At 50.4% G+C, this 23,949-nt stretch overlaps 1 protein-coding gene across 1 annotated transcript in view; it reads right to left on the reverse strand.

Moving 5' to 3' along the window:
- LOC106748633 overlaps positions 1-23,949 on the reverse strand; it is a 57,156-nt gene that overhangs the window by 6,651 nt on the left and 26,556 nt on the right. The window contains exons 8-12 of the mRNA XM_014627343.1: positions 23,507-23,941; positions 7,675-7,918; positions 6,912-7,132; positions 5,669-5,864; positions 2,911-3,258 (exon numbers count right to left, since the gene is read on the reverse strand). Of these exons, the coding sequence (XP_014482829.1) occupies positions 2,911-3,258; positions 5,669-5,864; positions 6,912-7,132; positions 7,675-7,918; positions 23,507-23,941 (1,444 nt within the window). The remainder of the gene's footprint in view (positions 1-2,910; positions 3,259-5,668; positions 5,865-6,911; positions 7,133-7,674; positions 7,919-23,506; positions 23,942-23,949) is intronic.

Raw genomic sequence — 23,949 nt, forward strand, 5'->3', positions numbered from 1 at the left:
CCCCCCCCCAGTTGATTCGAAGCGACCGAGATCCTGCAGCACTTACCGTGAACGCAAGCAGAATGTGGTATACGCGCACACACACACACGCACAACGTGTGACCGGGAGTGTGAACGAAGAGACGTTCACCGCGAGAGCGCCGCTACGATGGATGGATAAATAAATTTTCGGCTTCTCTTCCAAAAAAAATACACAAAGAACACAATATGTACAAGTTTCACCTGTGCCGGTATATCTCTCTGTACAATGAAAAAAATCTTGCCGCAATTAATCGGTAACAATTAACAATAAACGAAACACACACACACACACAAGATAGCGAAAAATATGTAACAAAAAAAAGTAAAAAATGACAATCGAGAGAGAAAGAGAGAGAAAGAGAGAAAGAAAGAGATAGATTTAGAAAGACAGAGACAGAGAGAAAAAGAGACGCAAGGAACGCACGGAGAACTTCAACGGAGCGAACACAAAGGATGATGACAATAATTTATTATTGTTTGCCAAGGGTGTTTACGCTCTACAGAGAAGTAATCGTCGGCGTGTCCGGACAATAAGTACGGAACCGTTCGAAATGGAGAGAGAGAGAGAAAGAGAGAGAAGATAGTGAGAGAGAGAAAGATAGGAGAGAGCACCGGGCACGCAGAATCATCGCGATATCATCGCTTCTGTTTTGCCTTGTTACGATTCGTGCGATCGATATTTACCGCTGAAGAATATCACTGCGCATATTATTGATCCTAATTACAAGATAAAGATCATTAAGGCACTTGGAGGGATAGAGAGAGGGATAGATAGAGAGAGAGAGAGAGAGAGAGCGGAGATAGACGCAGATGATTCTGTGAGCTCTGAAGTCAACTAAAATATAATAACAGTAATAATACAATGAAAAATATAATAATAATCAATAATAATAATAATAATTAAAGACAATAATCGTAATAATAATAATATCAACGCGTTTGCACAACACATAATGAAAGTTGTACGCGACTCGCTTGATAAGTCCTAATCGATACACGTACGCACCTGCGTGGCGCAGGCTCTACAGGTGTAACAACATAAAGTTTTTATGGGCTTTACTATAAACATACACGAACGCAAGATAGCTACTGACATTTGTGAGGAGGCGACGGGTGGGAGAAAGAGCGGACGTGGTGGTGGTGGAGATAGATTAACCTAGAATCTAATTATCGGGTGATTCCTCGCATTAATACAGCGGGAGCGCCTGTCGATTGTTCTCTTAACCAGCGGGGGGAGCGGCGGGAGCGTCGTCGACGCGTGTAAACAAAGTAAGAAAAAAAGTATATACTACAAAATTCTCGCAGCGAGCTCTCTTCCTTTCTCCCTCTCTGCTACCCTCCTTCTCTCTCTTCTTTCTCTCTCGCGCGCGCGCACGACGCAAACGTCGAGCGTGAGAGAAAGAGAGACAGAGAGGGAGGGAGGGTCGGAGGGAGGGAGAGAGAAACAGAGAAGCGAGAGATGAAACGGCGAGAGAAGAGAGAATGCAAACGTGGAATGGAGCATTTGCTGAGAGTTTTCGCGGAAAAGACGGAAGACGCGACTCGAGAGTGCTTCTGCCGTTCTCTTTCGGCCGTTCTCCCGGAGAATCGCGCGAGAGAAACATCATCGTCGACCCCGTGAACGTCTCCGAGTTCCGATTGCTGAACTTTTCCGGGCGGAAAAGGAGAGGCGAGGAAGCGCATCAGGGCGAAGTTTGCCGTCGACCGTCTCGAGATCATCTCCGTTTCGGCTCCGTCCGACGCGCCGATAGTAACGCCGATTTCGAGTCGGCGTCGCACTCTCGAGCACAAGGAAGCTCTCTCGAACGGATCGAGGCGCGGTCGCTGTTTCGCCGAGCTCGCGAATGAGCCTTCGAGCGAACGAGCGCGAGGAGGGAGCGCCGGTGATGTGCGCGCGATCGGCCGTACCGATGCTCGACGTCGCGAATTCTCAAATCGACCGGCCGAATTTCCCGGCTCGACCGGGTCTCGTCGCGGCGCACCTGCGACGAGAGAGCTGACGAAAACGAAACGTCGCATCACGGAGGTAACGATTATCGATTATACCCCGGCCGTACGAGAGCTGTAATCGTCGTCGTGATGACGATGGTAGAGGAGAGCCCCCGCGGATCGGAGAGAGAGAGAAATAGAGAGAAAGAGAGAGAGACACAGAGGATTAAACGAAGCGCCTACGGGGATTCTGTGCCTACATTGAGCGAGATGAAAGCGTCGCCGCCGGATGTCGCCCTTGCAAAGGGCAGCACGGGGAGACGGAGAGGGGAACGGGGGGAAGGTGGTTTCCCCGCGAGAGGGTAGGGCGAAGCGTAGCGCGACGGCTTCGTGGGCGATTCTCTGTCACTCGGGAAATTACTCGGCGGAAGATTACTCTCTAATCGGACCTCCTCGGTGGTCGACGGAAGGCGCTTATCAGTTAACGACAGCCGCTTATCATAAGCGCATCGAGATATGCTCTTACCATAAGGTTAAATACGCTACAACTACCGTCCTCTACGCGCGTGTCTCCTCCTGCGAACGGATTCCCCCGCTCGAACCGCCGGAGAGACTCCGCGAAATCCGCTGATCTCGCTGAACCTGCGCGTTCGTCGTTGGTCGTCGTTTACGCGTCGATTTACATCAAGTCGTCAATTCAACGTCCTACCGCGAGATTCGTCGTACTCTCTCCGAGTCCGAAGCGGGGGGAGGGGCGTATTTATAAATATATGTATATAAACATATGTATTCGCGCGCACACGACGGATCGTCTTCGTCAGCCCTCGCGCGCGCACTTTCAGCGAACGCGAAGAGAGAAAGAGAGAGAGAGAGAGAGAGAGAGAGATAGAGTAGACCGGAAGTAGCGCGCGGGTCGCCGGAGATATCGTTCGCGTGTCCGCTAGGCGAGCAGCAACTCACCGCGGTGATGACGTTGTTGCTGACGGTGGTGCTGGTGACGTTGCTGATGATGATGATGATGCTGCTGCTGCTGGTGATGGTGGTAATTAGCGGACGAGGTGGGCGACGGTCCGGCCGAGGACGCCTGATGATGATGATGATGATGACGCAGGTCGTCGCGGCTCGGCGTCAGGTCCAGATAGAGGCCGGAGGCCGCCGAGTCCTGGCAGCTGCAGGACTCGGTGCCGGTGGCGTTGCAGCCGGCGCAGCAGTCGGCCTCCTCGGTCGCCAGGCTCATCGGCGTCTCCGGCGAGTCCACTGGCCGCGTACCGACGAACGAGCTCTCCATCCAGCACAGCTTCACGCTCCCTTCGGGGTGCCGACACAAATGCGAGCGATTAGCGCCGGGGTCACGCGAGCGACCACCCTCCGAGAGGCGTCTGCCTGTTCTGAGTATTCTCTACCGGTTTTCCTAAGCTCTTTTCGCTTCTCCCCTAATTCCGCCCCGTGGAGAACGGTACCCCCTCTCGTCGGTCTTTTTAAGAGCCGTCGATCTCGTGTTCCAAGATATTCCAAATGATAATAATAATAATAATGACGATATGGTGATGCAATATAATATTAATAATAATGACAGTAAAACCCTCCCGCGATATTTTTCGTGGATCCTTTCCTTGGGCGGAATCCGAAGTTTTCCCTCCCCTTCCGAAATTTGGGATGCTCCAGCGAGTGAACGGTCGGCGAGAATCGAGAGATCACAATCGAAGGATCCATTTCCGAGAGACGTGTCTCAGGAACCAATCGCGTTGCTACGCTCTTGCTGCGCGGTTGCAAAAACATCGCAGTTTCAATGCATTTGCGAAATTACCGCGGGCGGGTAAGCCGATTAAGTAACCGTGACGTATGCACGAGACACCGTGGAAGCGAGAGAAAATAGAGAGAGAGAGAGAGAGAGAGAGAGAGAGAAATAGACGTTCTATCGTGCGTTATATAACACCGCGCGGGGATTTATAATCCCTCGTTAAGGCTCTACCGACGATTAGCCTCCGACGATGCGGGCATTAACCATTTTTATTGACCGCATAATCGCCTCAAGTAGAGGCGTTGTGAGATGCTATCGGCATGACAAAGGAAGCTAAAAATATAATCCCAAGTAGACCGACTAATGCAACATATAAAACGCGACTTTTACACAACACGTCTCTCTGAAGACAATATATCCGCAATATCACACGTATATAATTAAATGTACACACACGCATACGTCATAATCTGCCTCGAAAAGTAGCGTTAATGAAGCGTTAAGGAAGGAGGAAAGAAAAACAAAGACAGAGCTTTTTTTTTTAGTAGATCGAGTATCGCACGATGAGTGAATAAGCAGAGCGGAGTTAGTTTCACCGTTACTTCAACATTAGTATTGTGCTCGGAAGCGTGATCGAACAATCGCACGTCATAGCGGCATCGCATCGATCCCCCCTCCCCCTTCCCCCATTCGGTTACAGCGGGCGTGTATCCACGGGAAATCGAGCCCGTCGGATTTCCATCGACGGGGCGGAAGTCCGCAATCGCCAAGTACTACTTTACGTAAGTCTCTCGACTCGCGCGCGCGCCAAGGTGTTTCCGGTGTTCCTCCGTTCTTTTTTATATCTGCTTCCTTTACCTTGACTCATCGTTCATCTGCGTTCTCACATCGCCCGATCGCGTACCGGCGAGATAGGAGCGGCGGGTTCTTCGCTTCGGCCGCCGAGTGAACGAAAGGTGAGGAGGACGAGGGGAGAGGGGCGGTTCGGGTTTCAGGGTGAGCTATTTCGGTGGCGACGGCCGCGGGACCGTTGAAATAGCGGCTTCGTCTCGGCGATACACTCGGAATCGCACTCAGAATCGGGATTGTCTGTCTGCGATGAATGAGAAAAAGAGAGAGAGAAGGTCGCGATGGTGCCAACCTGGCCGACGACGAGAATCACAATTCGCACGAGTTACCATTTTCCGCGGACGTTGCACGGTACCGACACCTCTCAGCAGCGGTGATCGCGCGCACATCGGAGAACAACTGCGGTCGCGCGTGCCTCCCGAGCAGAGGCGCTTTTTTTTCTTCCTTCTTTCGCGGCGGTTTCCCCAAATCTCGCGTCTGATCCAAGACAGAGCCCAACCCCGGACGACACTTCGCGAACGATCAATTCGGGATCGAACCGGAAGACGTGGCGTCGAAATTTACAACAGCGGTTATAATGATCGTGCGGCTTCGGTGGAAGATTTCTTTTTGGGCTCGATACGTAGTCTGAGAAGATATATGTACATGTGGTAATGAAAGGTATACTTTGATCGATGCAACACTCTTGAACACGTTGAAGGAACGAGAAAAAAAAAACAGAGGAATTTATCGTGAAGAGCCGATTAATGAGGCTCCATTGATGTGGGGGAACCATCGACACAGAGAAAATACGTTTTAAAGACCGACCTGTTTTTGACCTCTGCGATGCGAAGAGCCAGCTGAGATGCAGAGAGAGAGAGAGAGAGAGAGAGAGAGAGAGAGAGAGACGGAGATAGACAGGGGGAGAGAGAAAAAACAAAGATAAATCTAGAGAGAGAGAGGGAGAGGGAGACAGAGAGGTAGCTTGCAGTAAAAGATACACCAGAGGCGACAAAAGAAGAAGAAGAAGAACATTAAAAAACTAGGAAAAACTCAAAATTACCTTCGTGGCGGAGAGCAAAGGTGATGGTGGTTGTGGTGTTGGTGGGATGTAATATTTTTTGTGGCGGGGGATGGTTTAGTGCTCACCTCGGGGGCTGGTCGACCTCGCTCCGCCCCTGTCGTCCCAATCCTCAGGTCGAGGTCGAGGCGAGAGTCTGCCGCCGCCGACCTCCTGGCCGCTCTGCACGTAGTGCACGATAGCCGAGGTAACCTCCTTTATCGAGTTCCGCACCTCCAGCTGCTGATTCGTTGTCTGCTGCTGCTGATGTTGCTGCTGCTGTTGCTGCGAAGTAAGCATAGAGTCCCGAACAGTCCGGACGCTCGACAGTGGGAATCCCGAGCGGGCGGTTACAACGAGGTTCGGGATGCGCCCTTCGAAGAGGCGGTCACGGAGAAACGGGGAGAGTCGCGAAAAGAGGAGGCCTCGTACGACGGGGGTCGCTGGGAAGAATCGCCGACCCGCGACGAGAGAGACGGACGGACAGATGTTTGCGTTCATCCGCGGAGGAGAGAAGCCGCGGAAGATGCGCGAGACGACAAGGCGACGCGACGAGCGTTCTGATGCCAGAAATTCTAACTTTAGCGAGGCGGCTGAAGCGCTTGCGCGCCTCCGTCCGCGGAAATTAAAAATAAATCGCACAAAGAGCGAGACGCAAAACTCGCGAGCTCGCGCGGAGGTGGAGGAAGAGAATGCGAAGGGGGTCTCGCGAGAGAGGGTCACGCACGGTCGCGCACGGTGCCGCGTCGCGATTCGAGGCACCGGAGGGAAGTCTCAGCACCGAAATCTCCGCGTGACACCGCCTCGCGGGAGCGCGTCAACGCGATAATGCGAGACATCCGCGGGCTAGCGCGTCGTCGCATGCATCCCCGCGCGCGGATATCGATTCGCAAACGAGCCGGAATTCTGAGAGCACCGGCGCGGGAGAGAATGCACGACGGGCGCGCGCTGACGTCAATCGTTTCCACTTTGGGAAAAACAACTCCGTGTTTGCGTATCGATATTTTTCCTTGTCTGAGGGAGGAACGAGACGAAAACTCGGTAGCGACGGAGGCAGCGACGGAAAGATTCGTTCCTGTAGGAGGTTTCCGTTCGGTCAATTGCTGCTCGGTTGACTCGGCCGAGTTTGAACGCAGCTGAATGTTCACACGAGTGTCCTCGGTCACGAGGCAAGGAGATGCCACCTCTTGTCATCGAGTTTTCATCTGGTCCCTATTCGGTTGGGGAAACCGAGGTTTGCTTGCCGTACACGCTGAATTTTGCATTCACAAGAAACGAGCGGCGAGAGGTGAATTCGGAACCGGGATTGGTTCTCGTGAAGGGATGGGTTACCTTGTTCGCGGCCTGCAGCTGAGGAAGTATACCCTGAGCGAGACGTTCCGCCGGCGTGCGCGGGTTGGCCAGCCGTTCCTGAGAACGCCAGCCCAAGTAGGGCTGTCGGTGGTTGAAGGACGACCTGGCCGAACTCGCGGGCGAACTGCCGGCGCTGTTGAGCAAGCTGGTACTCCATCTCGAGAAGACGGGGGGCGTGGGACTGGGACTCAGAAGGGCACCTGCGACAACGGAGACGGGAATCAGTACGATCGTGCACCGAGAGGGGAGAGAGAGAGAGAGAGAGAGAGAAAATGATAATTAATATCACATAGAATCATACATTCACTTCCAACGTCAATTTTGTTGTTCCAACGGGAAAGTAGCAGCAGCAATATGAATACAAAGTTATGATTATCGCTATAATTATTATTAACATTGTGTACGGTAGCGTTGATTCTATAAAAAATCACTTTCCGAATATAATTATTTCATTGTGCAATTACGGTCGCAAATAATCGCGACTACATATATCTACAGTATCATATATCAATCGCAGATTATATTTCTATTTCTAGTAAATATTTGTCACGGAGCATTGGAGTAACTGTTTCACTTGGATTGAGTAAATATTACTTGAACGTTGTGGCATCTTTCTCTTTTCAACATGCAAGAATCCGGTTCTCGCCGCGATTTCTTCGATCCGAAAACCGAATCTCCTCCTTCCTCGCGAGATTCAATCTTCTCGCCGCGGTGAAAGGTGAACATTTTTTCCTCGTCTTACCTGCGGCCGGCTGTCGGTTGGAAGACGACGAGAGGGACGACAGGGAGGTGGTCTTGGAGCCGAGGGCGCGCCACCCTCCGTGCTGCGACGCGTCGGAGTGTCTCTTCAATCGGAAGCCGTCGCGGGCTGCCGGCGAATTCTTGTACCAGTCGGGCACGTTCAGCCGCTGCAACGACCGCTGCACACGGAGTTCGTGCTCGCTCGGCACGCGCTCGCCCACCTTCTGCAGCTCATTCTCCGGCGGCTGCAACGACAAGCACGTTTTTCGCGTCCTTCAGCGTTCGCCGGTCGCGTGGGATCAATCGGTGGGAATGAATCGTCGCGGCGGAAATCGAGAGAGAAATGTCCGCACGCTCGTGCAACTTCCAAAACGAAGAAATCGATGGCAATCGTGAAATTAACAATATAATTAATTTCGATCTAAATGAATCTCAAATAGATCTGTTTTGAATAATAACGTTTTCTATGTTTAATTTGAATATAGCTACTAAATACATTTCTTCCATTCGTTGAAATTAAACGAAACCAAATTAAATCGAGTCGATTAAACAGAGAAAAGATCGATGAAACTTTCGAGACGCGAACGATAGATTTCGGTCTCGGAACTAACGCGAGGAAAATCCCTCGCTAAATCTATCGTGTCCGTATCCTCGACACGTCTAAATTACACACACACACACACACACACACACAACTACGTCTAATTTCCGGTGGATGTCGTCCTCAACGTCAATCCCACCACCTCCTTGTTTGCGAGAACAACAGAGTCCTCCGACGGGAGGAGTGAGTGCGATACTTTCGGGACACCCGGTGGCGTGCGGGTGACAGATGAACGGTGGGTTGTTACACGTGCGAAGCAGTGCGAGAGACATCGATTCTGCTTTTGCGAAAGTTTCAGGGACAAACCTGCGCCAAGGTCGACACGAGGTCCTCGTCGCAGCTTCTCGACGACGCGGACGACTCGACCGAAATTCGACACGCCGCGCTATTAACGAGGTCGAGGGCCGTCGTCATCTCGTGCGTGCGAAGGGGCGCGAGAACCCGGGTGTGGTTCGTTTCGCGACCCTACCGGATCTATAATCGAGGAGGAGGAGGATGCGTGTCCCCCGAGAAGACGCCGACGCTCGCCGATCTGAGAACCGACGCTACATTTTATTCGCCGATCCGCTTCTACTTTCAGATCGTCATTTCTCACACAGTTAAAGCCCCGTTCATCCGCCTAAGCTCCTCTATCCTTAATCGACTCTTTCATCAGTTTCTACTTTAACCTAATTAAAAAGAAAAGAAAGGGAAGGGGAGAAAATCGATGCCCACGAAACCTCACGCTTACGCAATATCCCGACGCGTTCATTAGAATTCCGACGGGGCGCCCATTCGAGAGCTGGCGAACCGGCTCGATTCATCATATTTCTCACCGCGTGCCGACGACTTCTTCGCCGCGATGGCGCGGGAGGGCCGCGTAACGGATGCGTGCGGGACGTGCGTGTGATTTTCACGCGCAGCTAGCCTAACGGGACGCCGGGAGGCAACACAACGGATGGCTTCCACGTTCCGTCCTCTTCGTCATCGAGCGAGGGAGTGGTTCGTCGCGCACATGTGCGTGCGTGCTCGCTCGCTCGCTCGCTCGCTGGCCCAAGGAAAATATTTTCCGAGGCGTTGCGGCTCGTTCGAATTTCCCTTGCACCGAGAGGTGCCGCGTGCATTTCGATAAATATTTCCTCTAGTCGAGCCGACCCCCCTCCCCCCCTTCTTCCCGGCAGACTGACGAGAAGTTGGCGTTCTCTATTAGAGCAACGTTGAAATCGGGAAGAAATTTTAATCGGCAAAAGTGACCGGAATTTTTCTCCGCTCGATTTCCTGAGTCTGCGAAAGGGACGCTGATGGAAATGGCGACGGCGGCGGTGGTGGAAGCTTCAAAAGTACGAGGCCAAGGCTGAACGCGAGATAGAAGCGATTCGTGTGCGGAAATGTGAGGGGGCGTTTACGTAATGCGGATGGGAAAAGCATGCAGCGAAAGAGAGAAAGAGAGAGAGAGTCGGTGGCATCGCCGGATCGATTTCATGCCGCTAAATTTTTGATAAAACGGAACGCCCGTTACCGTCGGGAAATATCTCGACGCGCGAGTCCCACAAATTGCGAGATACGTCGAGATCCTCCCTCTGATGCTCTTTCGCGAACCCTTTGAGGGTTTTATCTGAATTCGAAGATTACACATTTACCATTTGCGTCACGATAACGGGCTGACAATAAAATAGAGGCGAACGGATCACGAAGCGACGAATCGCGAACGGAAATAAAGAGAAAGAGAGAGAGAGAAGACGAGCTGCGGTCGAAGCGACATCATAGATCGACTGATCGAGGCTCCCGTGTCCTTATCCGAAGGAAAACAGCGTGGAAGGCTCGACACCGCGTTGCGTACGAATGCGTTACATTGCGTAACGTGCATGTGTGCACGAGTGTCTCGAGTGTCGACGGGGGGAGGAGGGATGCAGCGGTGCTAATTTTAATTATGGCCGATGCCTTCTCCTTCACCGTGTCGTCGCGTACTCGTAATAGTCGTCGCAGTCATCGTCGTCGTCGTCAATTGACGCGAATTGGGGGAAAGCCATGTCAAAGACGCGGCATAGCACATCCGCCATTAGGCGGCCAAAGACCCCGCGCTTCTCACTCTCTCGCTCACGCGGCGCAAGTGCATGTGCATCTCGATGCATCCTGTTCCAGCTGCATCCGCGAGCGTACGGCCGATATCGCCCGGAGAGCTTCGCCCGCTATCTAGGAATGCCCATGACATTTCCGAGCAACTTACTTCTCCGTGAAGCCGATCTCGTTAAATATTGAGCCCACCGACTTCGACGAGATTGTTGTGAAAACGACAATTTGCTAAGTAAGGCTCTCGGGTGTTCCGTCGCTAAGAGGTGAACGGCCAATGAGAGGCAGGTTGACGGTTGCGATTAATTACTTTCTCGAGAGAGAGCGATGATGTGGGCAAAACACCGCAGGCGCAGGTTTCCTCGGTTCTCGACGTAGGCAACGGCCCCATTTATGGGTCGAGTCCCGATTTCCGGTCGAATTTAGTTCACTGATATATCGAAAGAGTACACATTGTAATGAAAACAAAGCCGTCATCCAGTCACAGGTGCGCAAAAAGTCGAATAGCGATATAATTTACCGACTTATAATTAGGATTTATGCATTAATATTGTTAATTATTTCTTTTATTTAGAACCAATTAACTTAAAATCATATAATTCCGTTTGAAAACCACGATATTTATTACCGACGTTGGTATTCTTCAATCCTTTTGACACTCGGCCGTCGAATTCCTCGTAAATGAATGAAAATTCCTCCGACCTTAAACAACCCTTACGCCGGGGCGTTATTGCAGAATATTACATCATCGCGAAAATTCCCCGTTCATCGTATATGCGCAGCAACCGGCAGAAGCATCGTCAACGAGCAACGTAACTGGGTTATTAGGATTTTCCAGCCGTATGCGCGTTATTGATCTGCTATTTATCGACTGTTCGCAGAAACGGGATAACGATGCGTAAAATCGGTAATCCGTCTACCGTTTTGCTTTTTTTGCGTCGGAGCGACATTAAAATACGTCGTCGTCGAAAACAACCGTAACTCGTGGCGAGATTAACAAAAGTTTTTCTTGTCTCGGAGTAATTATACCACATCGGTAAGACCATTCCGCCGATCAGCGCAGGTATATAAAGGCCGATGTCTCGCGTCGAGTGAATTTTGAAGCGACCCAGATTGACAGAAACGCTGAACATAGTATGCGTACATTTAATACATAACATAAGCATGTAATATAAACATTTCATGTATGCTTTGTGATGCCGTTGCAGGAGCACGGTATGTTTAAAATATGATTAATTCAAGAAATATTCACTCATCACGTCATCATTTTAATCAAGGTGATCAATCATTGATTTCCCATTACTACAAGGAATTCCGGACTGATTGCGTTCTCTTTCGGATAAAAGAGAAAATAAATAGCAATATTTATCAGAATATCGCCACAATTTTCTCAGCATCGGATGATCTCTCTTTTATGTACCGACGAAATGCTCGTGTGAGGAAACAAACTTTAACGTACATCAGTCACGATGCGGACAATATATATACGTTATTCAATTTACATTATTAACGTTATATATTATTTTATTATTATATATTATATTACTTCGGTGTATCGAAATATATGTCCGTTTGGGGGGAAACGATCCCAGTAGCGAGCGGATTAACAATTCTTTTCTCTTTTCCACGAGCTTCGGAAAATATCACGCTACGTGCAGTATCGCGCTCGAGCGGGCGCTCTTGGGAAATCGTTAACAGCCGCTTTAATTACGAGTCAAAAGTTATGCGCGCACGCAAGCACGCACGCGATAATCTTTCGGATAATAGCAACAATCCTGTGCACGTGTCCATATGCGTGTATATAAAGAGGGGAGCGGAGGAGAGGCGTTCGAACGGTTTATAGTCACGAGGAGGAAAAGAAAGCCGCCGCGTCGCCGCCTTTTACCACTATTCATTGTTAACCGTCATCGATTGCGATTGTTTTCGAAGGCTGCCGGCCTTAATAATGCATCCACGCGGGCGGAAGTTGCTGAACTTTTACGCGACCGGCCGCGCGACGAACTTCGGAACGCTACGAGCGGCGGTGTCGTTTCGTGTAAATAATTTCTGCGCGCATTTCTTATCGTAGAAACGTTGCGAATGCGCTGCACACACATACACACACACACAGCCACGAATATGTAGATACACATGTCGACGAAGTGTGCCGGGAAAATGAATTACACCGCAGCTGGCCGGGCCGAGTAGCTGATAACGATAACGTGGAAGCTACCGCGCGAACGCGTCTTGCATTTCGCGCGCATTCGGAAGCGTACGTTCCCGCCGAGATCAATAGTGCGAATCGATCATGCCCGAGTAACTGAAAGGTCTTTTTTATTTTTCTTTTTTTTTTTGTAAAGAGTGACTACCGAGTTTATTGCATTGCCGTGTGAACTTCTCGAAATAAGATTCACTCGAAGCGGCAGCGAAGAAAATATCGCCAGCCGAAGTCGCGAGAGCAAATTTACCGTGGAACCTTAATTTATACGAGCGAATGATTCAGTCAATTACAATAAATTTCAAAGTGTAAGTCTCCGATGAAAGGAAAGGATGGATTGTAAGGCCATGAGGCGGTAGGTTTCGCAACGTAATGAGTAGAGTCATTAAATCGCGTTCTAATTTAGTAAGCAATTCGGTAAGAGTTAGTAGGTGATTTAAATTAACCCTCCGAGCGGCAACATATTTCCATTACCTTCGGAGTAGCAATCAGGGTCACTCGTGTCTTTCTCGATTTTTCTCCTCCCTAGAACTGGTCGAAAAAAATGTCCCGAAATTATCTGAACGTCATTTATCCTTCTACATCAAGACCACACAGCTGTTTTGTCAATAATAAAGTGCGAAATATTTGATTCTTAATGACCCTGGTTGTGCCACTCGGAGGATTGATAACGGATATTATTAGGATTCAAAGCTCGGTTCATGCGTGGAAGGCTCTGCTCGTTTGCCCGACAAAATTCGATCGCAACAACGATAAACAATTTCGACCTCTCACAATTAATATTAATAATGACATTATTAATATTCAAATGGCACTGGAAACATTCGCGCTTGGCTCCTCACGGTCTTATACTCTATCTTTAGAATAAATTTGTTTCTCATCACGGTGGAGTGGGTCAGATTCGCTCTTCAATTTCGAGCGAGAACATTCGACCGACGCGGGATTCGGAATGGTAAAAATTCACTCTACGCGAGGCGAAAAGTCACCTGACTTCGCACGATTCGCTCTACTTTCCGAACGTGAACGTGTTTTTCACTCGAAGAAATCTAAAGAGTAATTGGAGGGTCTTCCCTCTCCAATTAATGGCTGGTTACTGAATTACCTAATTACTAAATTCCACCTCGCCTCGCGTACTTTCGCCCTCTGAATTTCCGCCTCGGCTGAAATATCATTCGCGCGAAGGCGTCGCGGTTCGCTAATGCAGCTCGCGTATGCAGCTCGCACACGTGTCTGTGGTATGTGTCTGTGTGTGTATCTGTGGTCCGCATATGCACACGCATCGACACCCGCGTGCGAAATCGCGCGGACTCGACTTCGCGGGAACGAGAAGTCGTCATCGTTTTAGCACGCGAGCGGAATAACCCGCGGTGGATCTGCGCACCATGTGCGCGACCTTTGTTTTGCAACTTCCCTTAAACGAAGCTGAAGGTTCTCGCGCGTTCGTTGCGCGCATCACGGCCAGATTTCGCGACGATGATCTCTGCCCTTCGCCGACCGACCGACTGGCCGATCGATCTACTTCATTTATTCACTTCTCGCGATTTTCCGGCTCACCCGGTCGTTTCCTCGCGGATCCTAAGTTGACCTCGCATCGGATCGGGGAAACGCTGTCGTGTCTCCACATTCGCGTTGCTAATAATCGCAACTTTAATCGACGTTAATTCGCGACGAGGCCGAGGAGAGCGCGTAGATTCACGAAGCTTCAATAAAGCCTTGACATTTATCAGGCGAAAACTGCCGATCGGAGAATCTAAAACCAAACAAGCGAGTTCTTCATTAGTGGCCTTTTCCTCCTCGTTGCGCTTGTCCTTCCAATCGTTCTTGTCGTACCAGAGGATACGGTGACGGGTATGTGATACGATATGATATCTGATACCGAGAGAGAAGAAATGATTAGCCTTGTTGAAATTATATAGTAGCATAATTACAGTGAAATCATCATCACGATCATTTTCGGCTTCAATTGTGCAGACGAAAAATTGGGAAAATTAGTTTAGATTTTTGAATTGGCAAATGTTCGAATGACGGAAAATAATACGACATAATACGGCTCTGACGATGGACAATCAATAATAGGAAAATGGCAGCAAGAGCCTAAGTGCCAATTAAAAAATAAATGGTGTTTAGGCTCTTGTTGCCATTTTCCCATTATTCAAATGTTCGGGCTTTATTGGGAAACTCGGTGTACGAGCCCCTCGAAGTTCACGACACTGTGCGCGCGGCGCAACCCGTCGTAGATACACGTGGGCACGAGGAGCGCGCCCACACGTCGCGGATTCTCGACTCCGCGGCCTTCGACTCTCTCGCCGAGTGTTAACACGTTTCACGCAACCGCCTCCTTCTTTCCTCGCTGGACGCTCGGCGGATCTAACGTAATCGACGCCGCGATTTTTGCGGGGATCGGTGGAGTTCGCCGACGGGAGAACCGGGTTGACCGCGAGAGTTTCCGACGGGAAGATCGCTCGACTTATCGGCTTCGCCTTCCCTTCCCGTGCGAAAGTATCTTTGCGCGGAGTCTGCAAAAATTGTGGTTTCAAAGGCTCGCTTTTATCGCCGCTTCACTTTTTACCGGATGCCGACTTTCGGAGCGCAGCTCGGCGTCGAAACGATCCGCTTTCAAGCTGTCACGCGGATTAAAGCCAGTCTTCGCGCTGGTGGTTGCTTCCCCTCTGTTATGTGCCAAGATCTGCCACCCGAAATAGGGTGCTAAAGTGGGTCAAATACAACGGACGCGAAAGGGAGCGACACAAGGGCGACTGACGGAGGGTCAACTGTTCGCCGTTCTTCGACGACGATATGCAGTTATTCGTTTACATCGTTGATCAAAAACTTATCTAGGACATATACATGCATGCATACATACATACATATACATACTCTAGATAAGTTCTTGATCAACATATGAATTACATACATATGTGCTGTATGTATATATGTATATATATGTAAATTATAAACTACTTCCAATTCACAAGGAGAATCGTATGCAAATTCTGATTCTTATCTCTGCTTAAAAAAACGGACGAGCCTGCCGTTTTCATTCTAAAAAGGCTACTAATTCTGCAAAAGCATTCTTTCGCGACTTGATTCTAATCGCAACAAAAAAAAAAAAGAAAAAAAAGAAAAAGAGAGAAGAAGGGAGAAATATATTCCTTCTATTTAAATTCACCTGGTTTCAAAGCCATTCTAAAACCGTCGACGCTTACATAATGATACCGATATGCGGTTACAGTTAGCGGAATGCCGAGGCACCCTTTCTCGATCTCGACATGCCAACTGCACACAGTACGCGTGTGGGACGTGTGTACGAGTGCATACAGGTGCCGAGTGAGACTGCGAATCGATTTGTGAGAACCTACGCGCGGCACGATGTCGAGCCCCGATGCGAGATGAGACGCGACGAGACGAGGCCGAGATAGTTCTGGCGCGATTCGCGGCGTTTTCACAAATAAACCGGAAGCGCCGGTTTAAATTCGAACGACCGGGCCGTCGAAAGTACACCGCAGCATACGTGGAAATCGGACAGGCAGCTCGGATCAACTTGACTATTTAATTCATCAATTCAATTAATTTAAATCTCTTCATTTCCACTCTACCTTCTTCCGATCTCCTTTTGTACTTTACTTTGTTTATTATTATCCAGTGTACCAAAGGGGAGATCTTTCTGTTTGAATAAATAAATAAATAAAAAAATTAACAAATTCCCCAAGAAAATTTTTTACAAATTAATTTGATCGGCAATCTTGATGATAAAAAAATGAGGCATCTAAAGAAGAAGAGGAATACCCGTACCTCGATATTGTAAATTTTTTTTCTTTTCGAGAGGACGACAAAAAGTTCGACGTTAGCCTCGAGGATGCTCCGTGCGTCGTCGATTCTTGACGATTCCAACGAGCCTGCTTACTATCGATCGGTGGCATATTCATTCAATGCAAACGAACGACTCCACGTGATTCATTGACATTACCGTGACCCCCTTAATATCCTTTCCTTGTTCCAAGACGCACGAATGCGGTTCCTCTTATTCCCACTAGGAAATTTCGGGGACTAGAAAATCGACAAAGTCGACGGGATGTTCCCGCTGACGTGGAATCACGTCGAAAGACGACAACGACGTGACACGGCCGAAGTCCGTGGCGCGAAACGACGAGGAGCGTCCTCGCGGCAATTTACGCGAGGCTCGTCCGGTTTCGTGAGCGAACGTCGCGAAATTGACCGGGCGCCGTAATCGTAGCGAATTGCGTGAAATTTGCGGACAGCAATTTCGCTAACAGGTATATCCGCGCGAACGACGCGTCGCTTGGCGCGTCATCCGCGGCGAATGATGACGAATGGCGCGCGGCTTTCGCATTACGAAACAACAATCGAGTTATCAGGTGTGCACGCGATCGCGCGCACGCAACGGCACACATTCGCTAAACGCGCGCACGTGTACGTTAACAATGTTCGACTGGATTTGCCGGATCCACCGCGCTTTGTTTGCCGAGTGATTAATTTCGCTCGCTCCCATTCAGGAAGGCGAATTGAGGTAGCGGATTAACGATGACGACGAGACGAAGAAGACGATGACGACGTGTACAACGCGCGATCGCGCGCGACGACTAATAAATATTAATTAAGAATTTATGTTGCACCGCCTCACCGTCTACGCCGGAGCGTCACGGTCAACGTCGAGCGGAATAAAAAGGAAGAAAAATACCGGTTCCCGACTCTCGCTCTTCGCAAGATCGGCTCGAAATTATGTCGATGATTTAATACTTTGCATAATGCGGATGCCTGCCGGCTCGACATCATCCGTGACGAGAATAATCACACGGCGATTAATAGTTTTTACAGCCGCGATACGCAAGCGTCTCCACGGCGCGGGGCGTCGCAAAGATTCGTTCGCGGCCCAACCGACGTCAAATTTGAAATCACAGGCCATCCGTCACCTCGACGCTCCGCCGATGAAGTAATCCTCCGAATGTACGGAATGAATCTCCGGAAGTTGTTCCCCGAGTCTATCGGGAAATCTTTAAATTGATGCAAATGTATTGGCAACGAAAATGATTTGCAATTTGTTGCAACAATTACAATCGTCGTAATAATAAAATGATACAACAACGACTATGGCTTATATTGTACCGAGAAGAAAAAGCGCTATCGTTCGAATAATATTTAAAATAATATTTATTTGATCCAAGTCAAACGTTCTATTAGGAGGGGAAAAAAACGAGAATTGCACGACTAAAATTAAGAATCCTGTGTAAAAAAATCGGTCAGTTCAACTTTTTACATTATACAGCATCAACACAAAACTGTTTCTCAAAGTTGCGCAATTTTTTTTCTTTTACGAAAACCGTTTAAATACGCAAGGTCATTGATACATTTTTGAACAACGGTGGTTTTATTGATAACGCCAGTTTGAAAAAAATATTTTTTTAGCAAATATTCTCCCCTTAAACGGAGCTAACCGATTTCAGTTACTGAGCTCTTAAATTATCTCATTGAAAACATTACAGGCACAAGCATCAAAAACTGTAATCCAGGCTTCCTTCGTTTATTAATGCGACACTGCCGCGGCAGGATCGAGCGATGCATCCCAAACGGGGAGGGAGGGGGAGGGGGGGGGGAGGACAACACAACAACGAGCCGGATAAAAACGAAACCATCTCTTCGAACTCGCGTGGGTCAACCTGACACGGATTCGCGTGTCGGTCGCGGCGGAGGTGGATTCGTCAAGCGGAATGAGAAGAGATCAGTTATGCTGCGCGCGTGTGTCGGTGGAAACGCGCGTATCGCGAGCGTAACGACGAAGCGTAACACACGTATAGAACGAGCGAACACGCACATAGGCCGCCGAGCTGACTGCTGGGTGTTCGTCGATCAATACGCCACGCTGGTAGAAGCGAGATGAGAGGAGGAAGCTGAAGAGCAGGCGGATGGCAATGAGTGAGAGGGGGGGCGGGGGCATTGTTGAAGCCACGGACACACCGCGCGGGACTCTGATATTTGCAGTGCGCGCGGTCCAGAAATTCGCGGGACCGTGTTCGGGATCTCCACGCTAATCCTCGCACTCCAGATTGCTGGAAATTAGCTTGCGCGCGCGCGCTACATCCGGACTAATTGGGCGCTTTTACGCCACGGTGATGGGCAAACGATCTCCCTATGTATTTATTCTCATCGGTGCTCCGTTTCGCTCGCTTTCTCTCTCTCTTTCTGTCTGATCGCTCTTGAAATTTCCCAGCCGTCTGCAAACGAAGTACTCGAAGGAATTTCCATCGTTTTTTTTTTCCGGATTATACTCTCCGATATGAAAGTCAAACTCCGATTTTCTCCAATCCGCGGAGTTTTCGCAGAAATCTCGACCGTGAAGAACGAAATTCCCCTCAACGAGATCCAATTTTCCGGAATTACTCGCGACCTCACCCCCTCTTCCCCTCGGTATCTCGGGTATCTTCATCGCTACCTCTTCAGCAATAAGGATAGCATACCTCGACGGACAAATGAGGGATGTGCCACGCTCAAGTGGTATTTTTATCTGAACGGTTATCGATTATCTCGCAACGCGAGACGGGAAAATACTCCTCGAGTGGTCAATAAGTGCGTACTTCAGCCTGAATTCGTGTACTTCCGGCTGGAAGGAAAGTGCTGCTGTCCGCGCTGTTGTCACGGCGACTTCGGCGTTCCGCGTCGTCGAGACGGTCTCCTCCGGAGATATTCGCGCCGAGTACGATCAAAGGATTTTCCCCGCCGGCCGCGCTACTTCCTCTCCGGGGTGGTCTTCTTTGTCGACGACACTTTGTCGAGCCTTCCCTCTCTCGGCTCCGGAAGAATGTGCACGAGAGGTTATCGACCTGTCGCGTGATTTCGCCCGCTACCCTCGAATTCCTGCCTCTTGGAAGGCGCCCCGCGTTCACTCTGTCTTTTTCCCTTACGTAACGACAGGCAGAAGGAGGCGAGAGGCTCGGCCAAAGGGGAACGAAAGGAGAGAAAAAAAGAGAGACCGTAAGATAGAAAGAGAGAGAGAGAGAGGGGGGGGGGAAGAGACGAGCATACACGGAAAGGGAGGAAATAGAACAAGAAGGGTGACGACGATGGGCGACGAGTGCGACGAGATAAAGAGGGATATCGGGCGGACGGCCTGATTTTCAGAGCGTCGGAGAAAGGAGGGACTACCGGGTGTCCCGTGAAGCAACGTCTCGATGCGCGACGACTCCTCGGTGCGAGTCGCCGCCATTAGAAGCGGAAAGGCTCTCGCACGCGTGCGAATAATTTCCCGGCCGTTCGGGAGGCACGAGTGGCCGCTCAACGAAAGAGGTCGTTGCATTGGAAATACCGTCGGCGCGATTCTCCCCACACCATATCCACCGCAATACTCTTAGCTCGTCTCCGGGGAGAAGAATCCTCGAGTCGGTCTTCTCTCCCACGCTCTTCTTTCCTCCCGCTCTTTCTCGGAGGCGCGCGCTCGTGAAAATTCGCTCGCGATTTTCTCCGACAACGAGATGCGTGTCGGAACGAACGTCCGCCCTGGAACAGCAGCGTCGCGAATAATAGGCTCCGTCAGCGGCTGTGTCAGAGCGAAAAGCCGTACACACCGGGGGACCACCACGTAGCTCGTTAATTGAGCGGTGATCGAAACGTGTGCACGCGTGAAAAGGAAGGGCGTGAACCGGCCGAAGCGCAGGGTCAACGATCTTCATTACGCGCGCGCGTGTCCGTTTAAGAGGCTCGCGGAACGAATGATCGACGCGGCTCCCACGATGTGTGCCGATCATCCAGCGGAGACCGTCCTATGAAGCGTAACCCCATGACCGTCGACCCTTATTAAAGCCACCTTCCTCTTACGCTCGGCTAGGTCACGTACACGGCGTCTCGAAAGTAAGCACGAGCGTGCGACAGAGAAGGAGAGAGACCGGTCTGGTTCGACTGACTTCGCTCTCATTCGATTAGTTTTCAAACAGAGCGGTGATCGCGACGTGTCGCCCGTTACGCGCGCGAGCATTCAAGGATTATTTTAAATATCGTGAGACTGCTTTGTTTGTTTTTTTTTTGTCGCGCACACACACACGTGTACGCGCATCATCACACAGCGCGCGGCCGTCGATAAACGCTGAAAAGGTTAGACGGCAAACATTTATTTAGCATAATATCAAAGTTTGTACATCGCGGCCGGCCGACAAAACGGAAAATCGATCCTCTGGACCGAAGTCGGGCGAGAGTGGAACGAACATGCCCGCGGAACGAGGTTGCCGCGGCAATAATTATATCACGTGTGCAACATGCGGCGGGATCGATGCCTCCTATCTTTCGCGGACGGGTAACACACAGAGAGTCGCGCCAGCATCGCGAGAACCATCGTCGGGGAGAAAGCAGGACGAACGGAAAGATAGAGGGAGAAAGAGCGTCTCTTCTCTCTGCTCGGCGCGAGTTGCTCTCGACTTCGACTCACGACGTCGATGTGCGACGATCAACGACACGGCTCTGCTCGAGAGTCTAAGTAAATCCATTTATTTATTTTGCTATTTATTCTTTAACGTCACGGCAAGTGTGCACGGAAAAGAGAAATATGGTCTTAAATCAAGAATAGATATTCTCATGTGTGAGCAAAAATATCACAATCTTTCTAGGAGACTTTTAATCTTGACTCGATTGAATTCATATCGATGCCAGGGTTAACTTGGACTCAATTAAAGGATAATAATCTTCTACGAAGATTATAATATTCTTGCTTATGTACGAGAATGTCTATTCTTCATTTAAGACTAGTTCTTTTTTCCCGTGTGTAAAATAACGCGAAATCGAGATTTTCCGGTTGTTCGTAACGTGCAATTAGCGAAGTCACTTATGATCATTTATTCGTGGGAAAAAAGGACTCTTTAGTTGCGCAATAAGAAGAAATAAAGTAGCGTGAGAACAGAAATGATATAAATCAATAGTTACTGGATTTAATATATCCGGAAGATCGCTCAGACGATGTCCACGAGAAAAGACAGAGAACTTTATATGAAAGATTCAAATTATTTAACTATATCTACAATTAGCAATTCTTTCCATTACTTAGCTTAACATGTTCAATATGTCTGCCCATTTACAAACGCGTTTCATTATTAAGCAATTAACCGAGTCTTCACCAGTCTGCCTTTTTACTTATACGTCCTCTTCTTCCTCTCGTTTTTCTTTCTTCAGTTTCGCTTTCTGTATATCTCTTACAACATTTTAATATTATATTATATTATTATTGCTGCTATCCTTATTTTTCGCATAACATTATAACACGAGCATTATATACAAAAGAGAAGAATCATTTCCCGTGACAAACGAATACAAATGAATAAATAAATAAATAAAATCGGTTCTCGAAAGAATGCTGCAAGTTTTCTTTCAGTCGCGCGAAGGAATAGAATTTCGCGGTAGAAGAAGGGACTCGTCTCTCGAGACGCATGGGAAGACTCGGATTAAAGAGTCAAAGGATACTCGACAATTGGACATGGACAATTTCCCGATGATGTCGACGAGGAAAGATCGCGTGGGCTCGAGTCGCCCCCTTAGAAGTGCTCTACGGAGGAGTTTATGGGGAAACTACGCCAATGCGGAAGAGAGATTCTACAGCACTCGTTGTCGCACCTCGCGGAAGGAGCCTCTATCGATCCTCGCCGCGATATACCTAGGGCGACAGAGTCCGGGTGAGAGAGAGAGAGAGAGAGACAGAGAAGCAGAATCGAAGGAAGTTATCGGCGATCCGTCGTCGACTAAAAGGAGTCCGGCCGAGCGAAACTCAATTTAGCCAACCTGTCGATACACAAGGCCACCCTCGCGGCGGCGTCCTACCGAAGGGCGAGATTAGAGCGGCAGAACGCGGTTACGGTGATTTGTCCGTTAAGGTACTTGGGGTCGGGAGGGTTCGGGGAGATGTAGACGCAAAACCACAGAGACGAGGCGCGGACGACCGCGCATCGGAACGAAGATCGGAGTCGAACCGCGCGCGGTGGTCGCCGTCGACTCTACGTAATTAGTTGCCGGAATCGTTTTTCCAAAGCGATTCGGAAGCAATTCGCCTTCCCATCGAAGGACGGGGAGAAAGCCAGAGGGGTAGAGCGACTTTCAAAGGCTGAGATAGCATTCGCGTGGAGAATTACTCCGGAATCCATCGGAGCGGGTGTCTTCCGATCAGGCTTGGTTGAAGGACATTGTGCGCGAAATGGAGGGAATCGTGCGTCGGACGCACAGGAGACACACGCACACACACGCGCCGAATCGGCGGCAGGTGACATTGACGGGTCGCACGCGACGCGCGACGTTAATTAAATGAATGCTAATTCCCGTCGCAACGACGCAGTCAAGAACACGCAGCGCGGGTTAATTAACACGTCGATCAAAAGCGCGCTGCGCGGCGGATCGTCCTTCCGTCCGTCCGCGGATCTCTCCACGTCGGGGAGGATCAATTGATCCTCGCGCTCCGCGAGACCGTGCTTCGCGTCAGCACAGGGCGCGTTCGAACGATTCTCTCGAGACCGGCTCGCGAGGGAAACCCTCGGAAGGGTACACCAACCGCCGAACCTCCCCGACGTGGCATCGATAATCGACACGCACTTCGAGAGACGTTTGGATCGATGCGTGCCGCGGAGACGCTTCCGCCCGACCTGTCGCGTGCGAACCGATCCAAAGCGGGAGCGTGACACGCCTCGGTCCCGCAGCTGCTTAACTTCCCCTCCGGAACTCCCGGACGGATCCCACCGCTCGACGAGGGTCCCGTCGATCGTCCGCAGCATCTCGCTCGATCGGATCTCACACACGCTTGCTTCCTCCCCCTTGTCGTCTTTCTCGCGCCGAGATCGATCCGACGGCGTCTCCCTTCGTCGCGGGTTTCACGACGTGCCCTCGAGACGAGCCTCCCTCCCCGTGGAACTCTCGCCGAAGGAAGAGAACACGTCGATCGACCTTTCCAGCGTGCCCGCCGAGACGGAGAGATAGAAAGGCGCGGGGAAGAAGAACGCCGCGACTCACCTTGACGAAGTGCAGGTTCTCCTTGTCGAGGAGGAACTCCATGGACTTGTGGGGCCGCTGGTGGATGGCGGACGCGGCGGCGTCGTCGCGGGGGCTCCTGTGCGAAGCGCCGACGGGCGACTGGGGTACGTGGAGGGCGTGCTCTGGCCGCGGCCGCGGCGCCGCCGAGGTGTGGTTGAGGTCGAGCAGGCTGCGGGTCTTCTTGCCGGCGGTGGTGGCGGCGGCGGCAGCAGCAGCGGTCTGACCGGCGCGCGTCGACGCCGTCGTCGTCGTGCCGTTGCCGTAGTTCGTGTTGATCACGGCCTCGTCGAGGTCGGTCTCCAGCAGGCCGACCGGGCGCTCCTGCTGGGCGGCCTGCATCGCGCGCGCCTTCGCCATCTCGATCGCCGCCGGGTTACCAAGGTCCGTGGCGGCGCGTCGGCGCGACGCTGCCGACGCCGTCG

The sequence above is a fragment of the Dinoponera quadriceps genome, unplaced genomic scaffold, assembly GCF_001313825.1.
Source record: "Dinoponera quadriceps isolate SergipeBrazil2010 unplaced genomic scaffold, ASM131382v1 scaffold2094, whole genome shotgun sequence".
Classification (NCBI taxonomy): domain Eukaryota; kingdom Metazoa; phylum Arthropoda; class Insecta; order Hymenoptera; family Formicidae; genus Dinoponera; species Dinoponera quadriceps.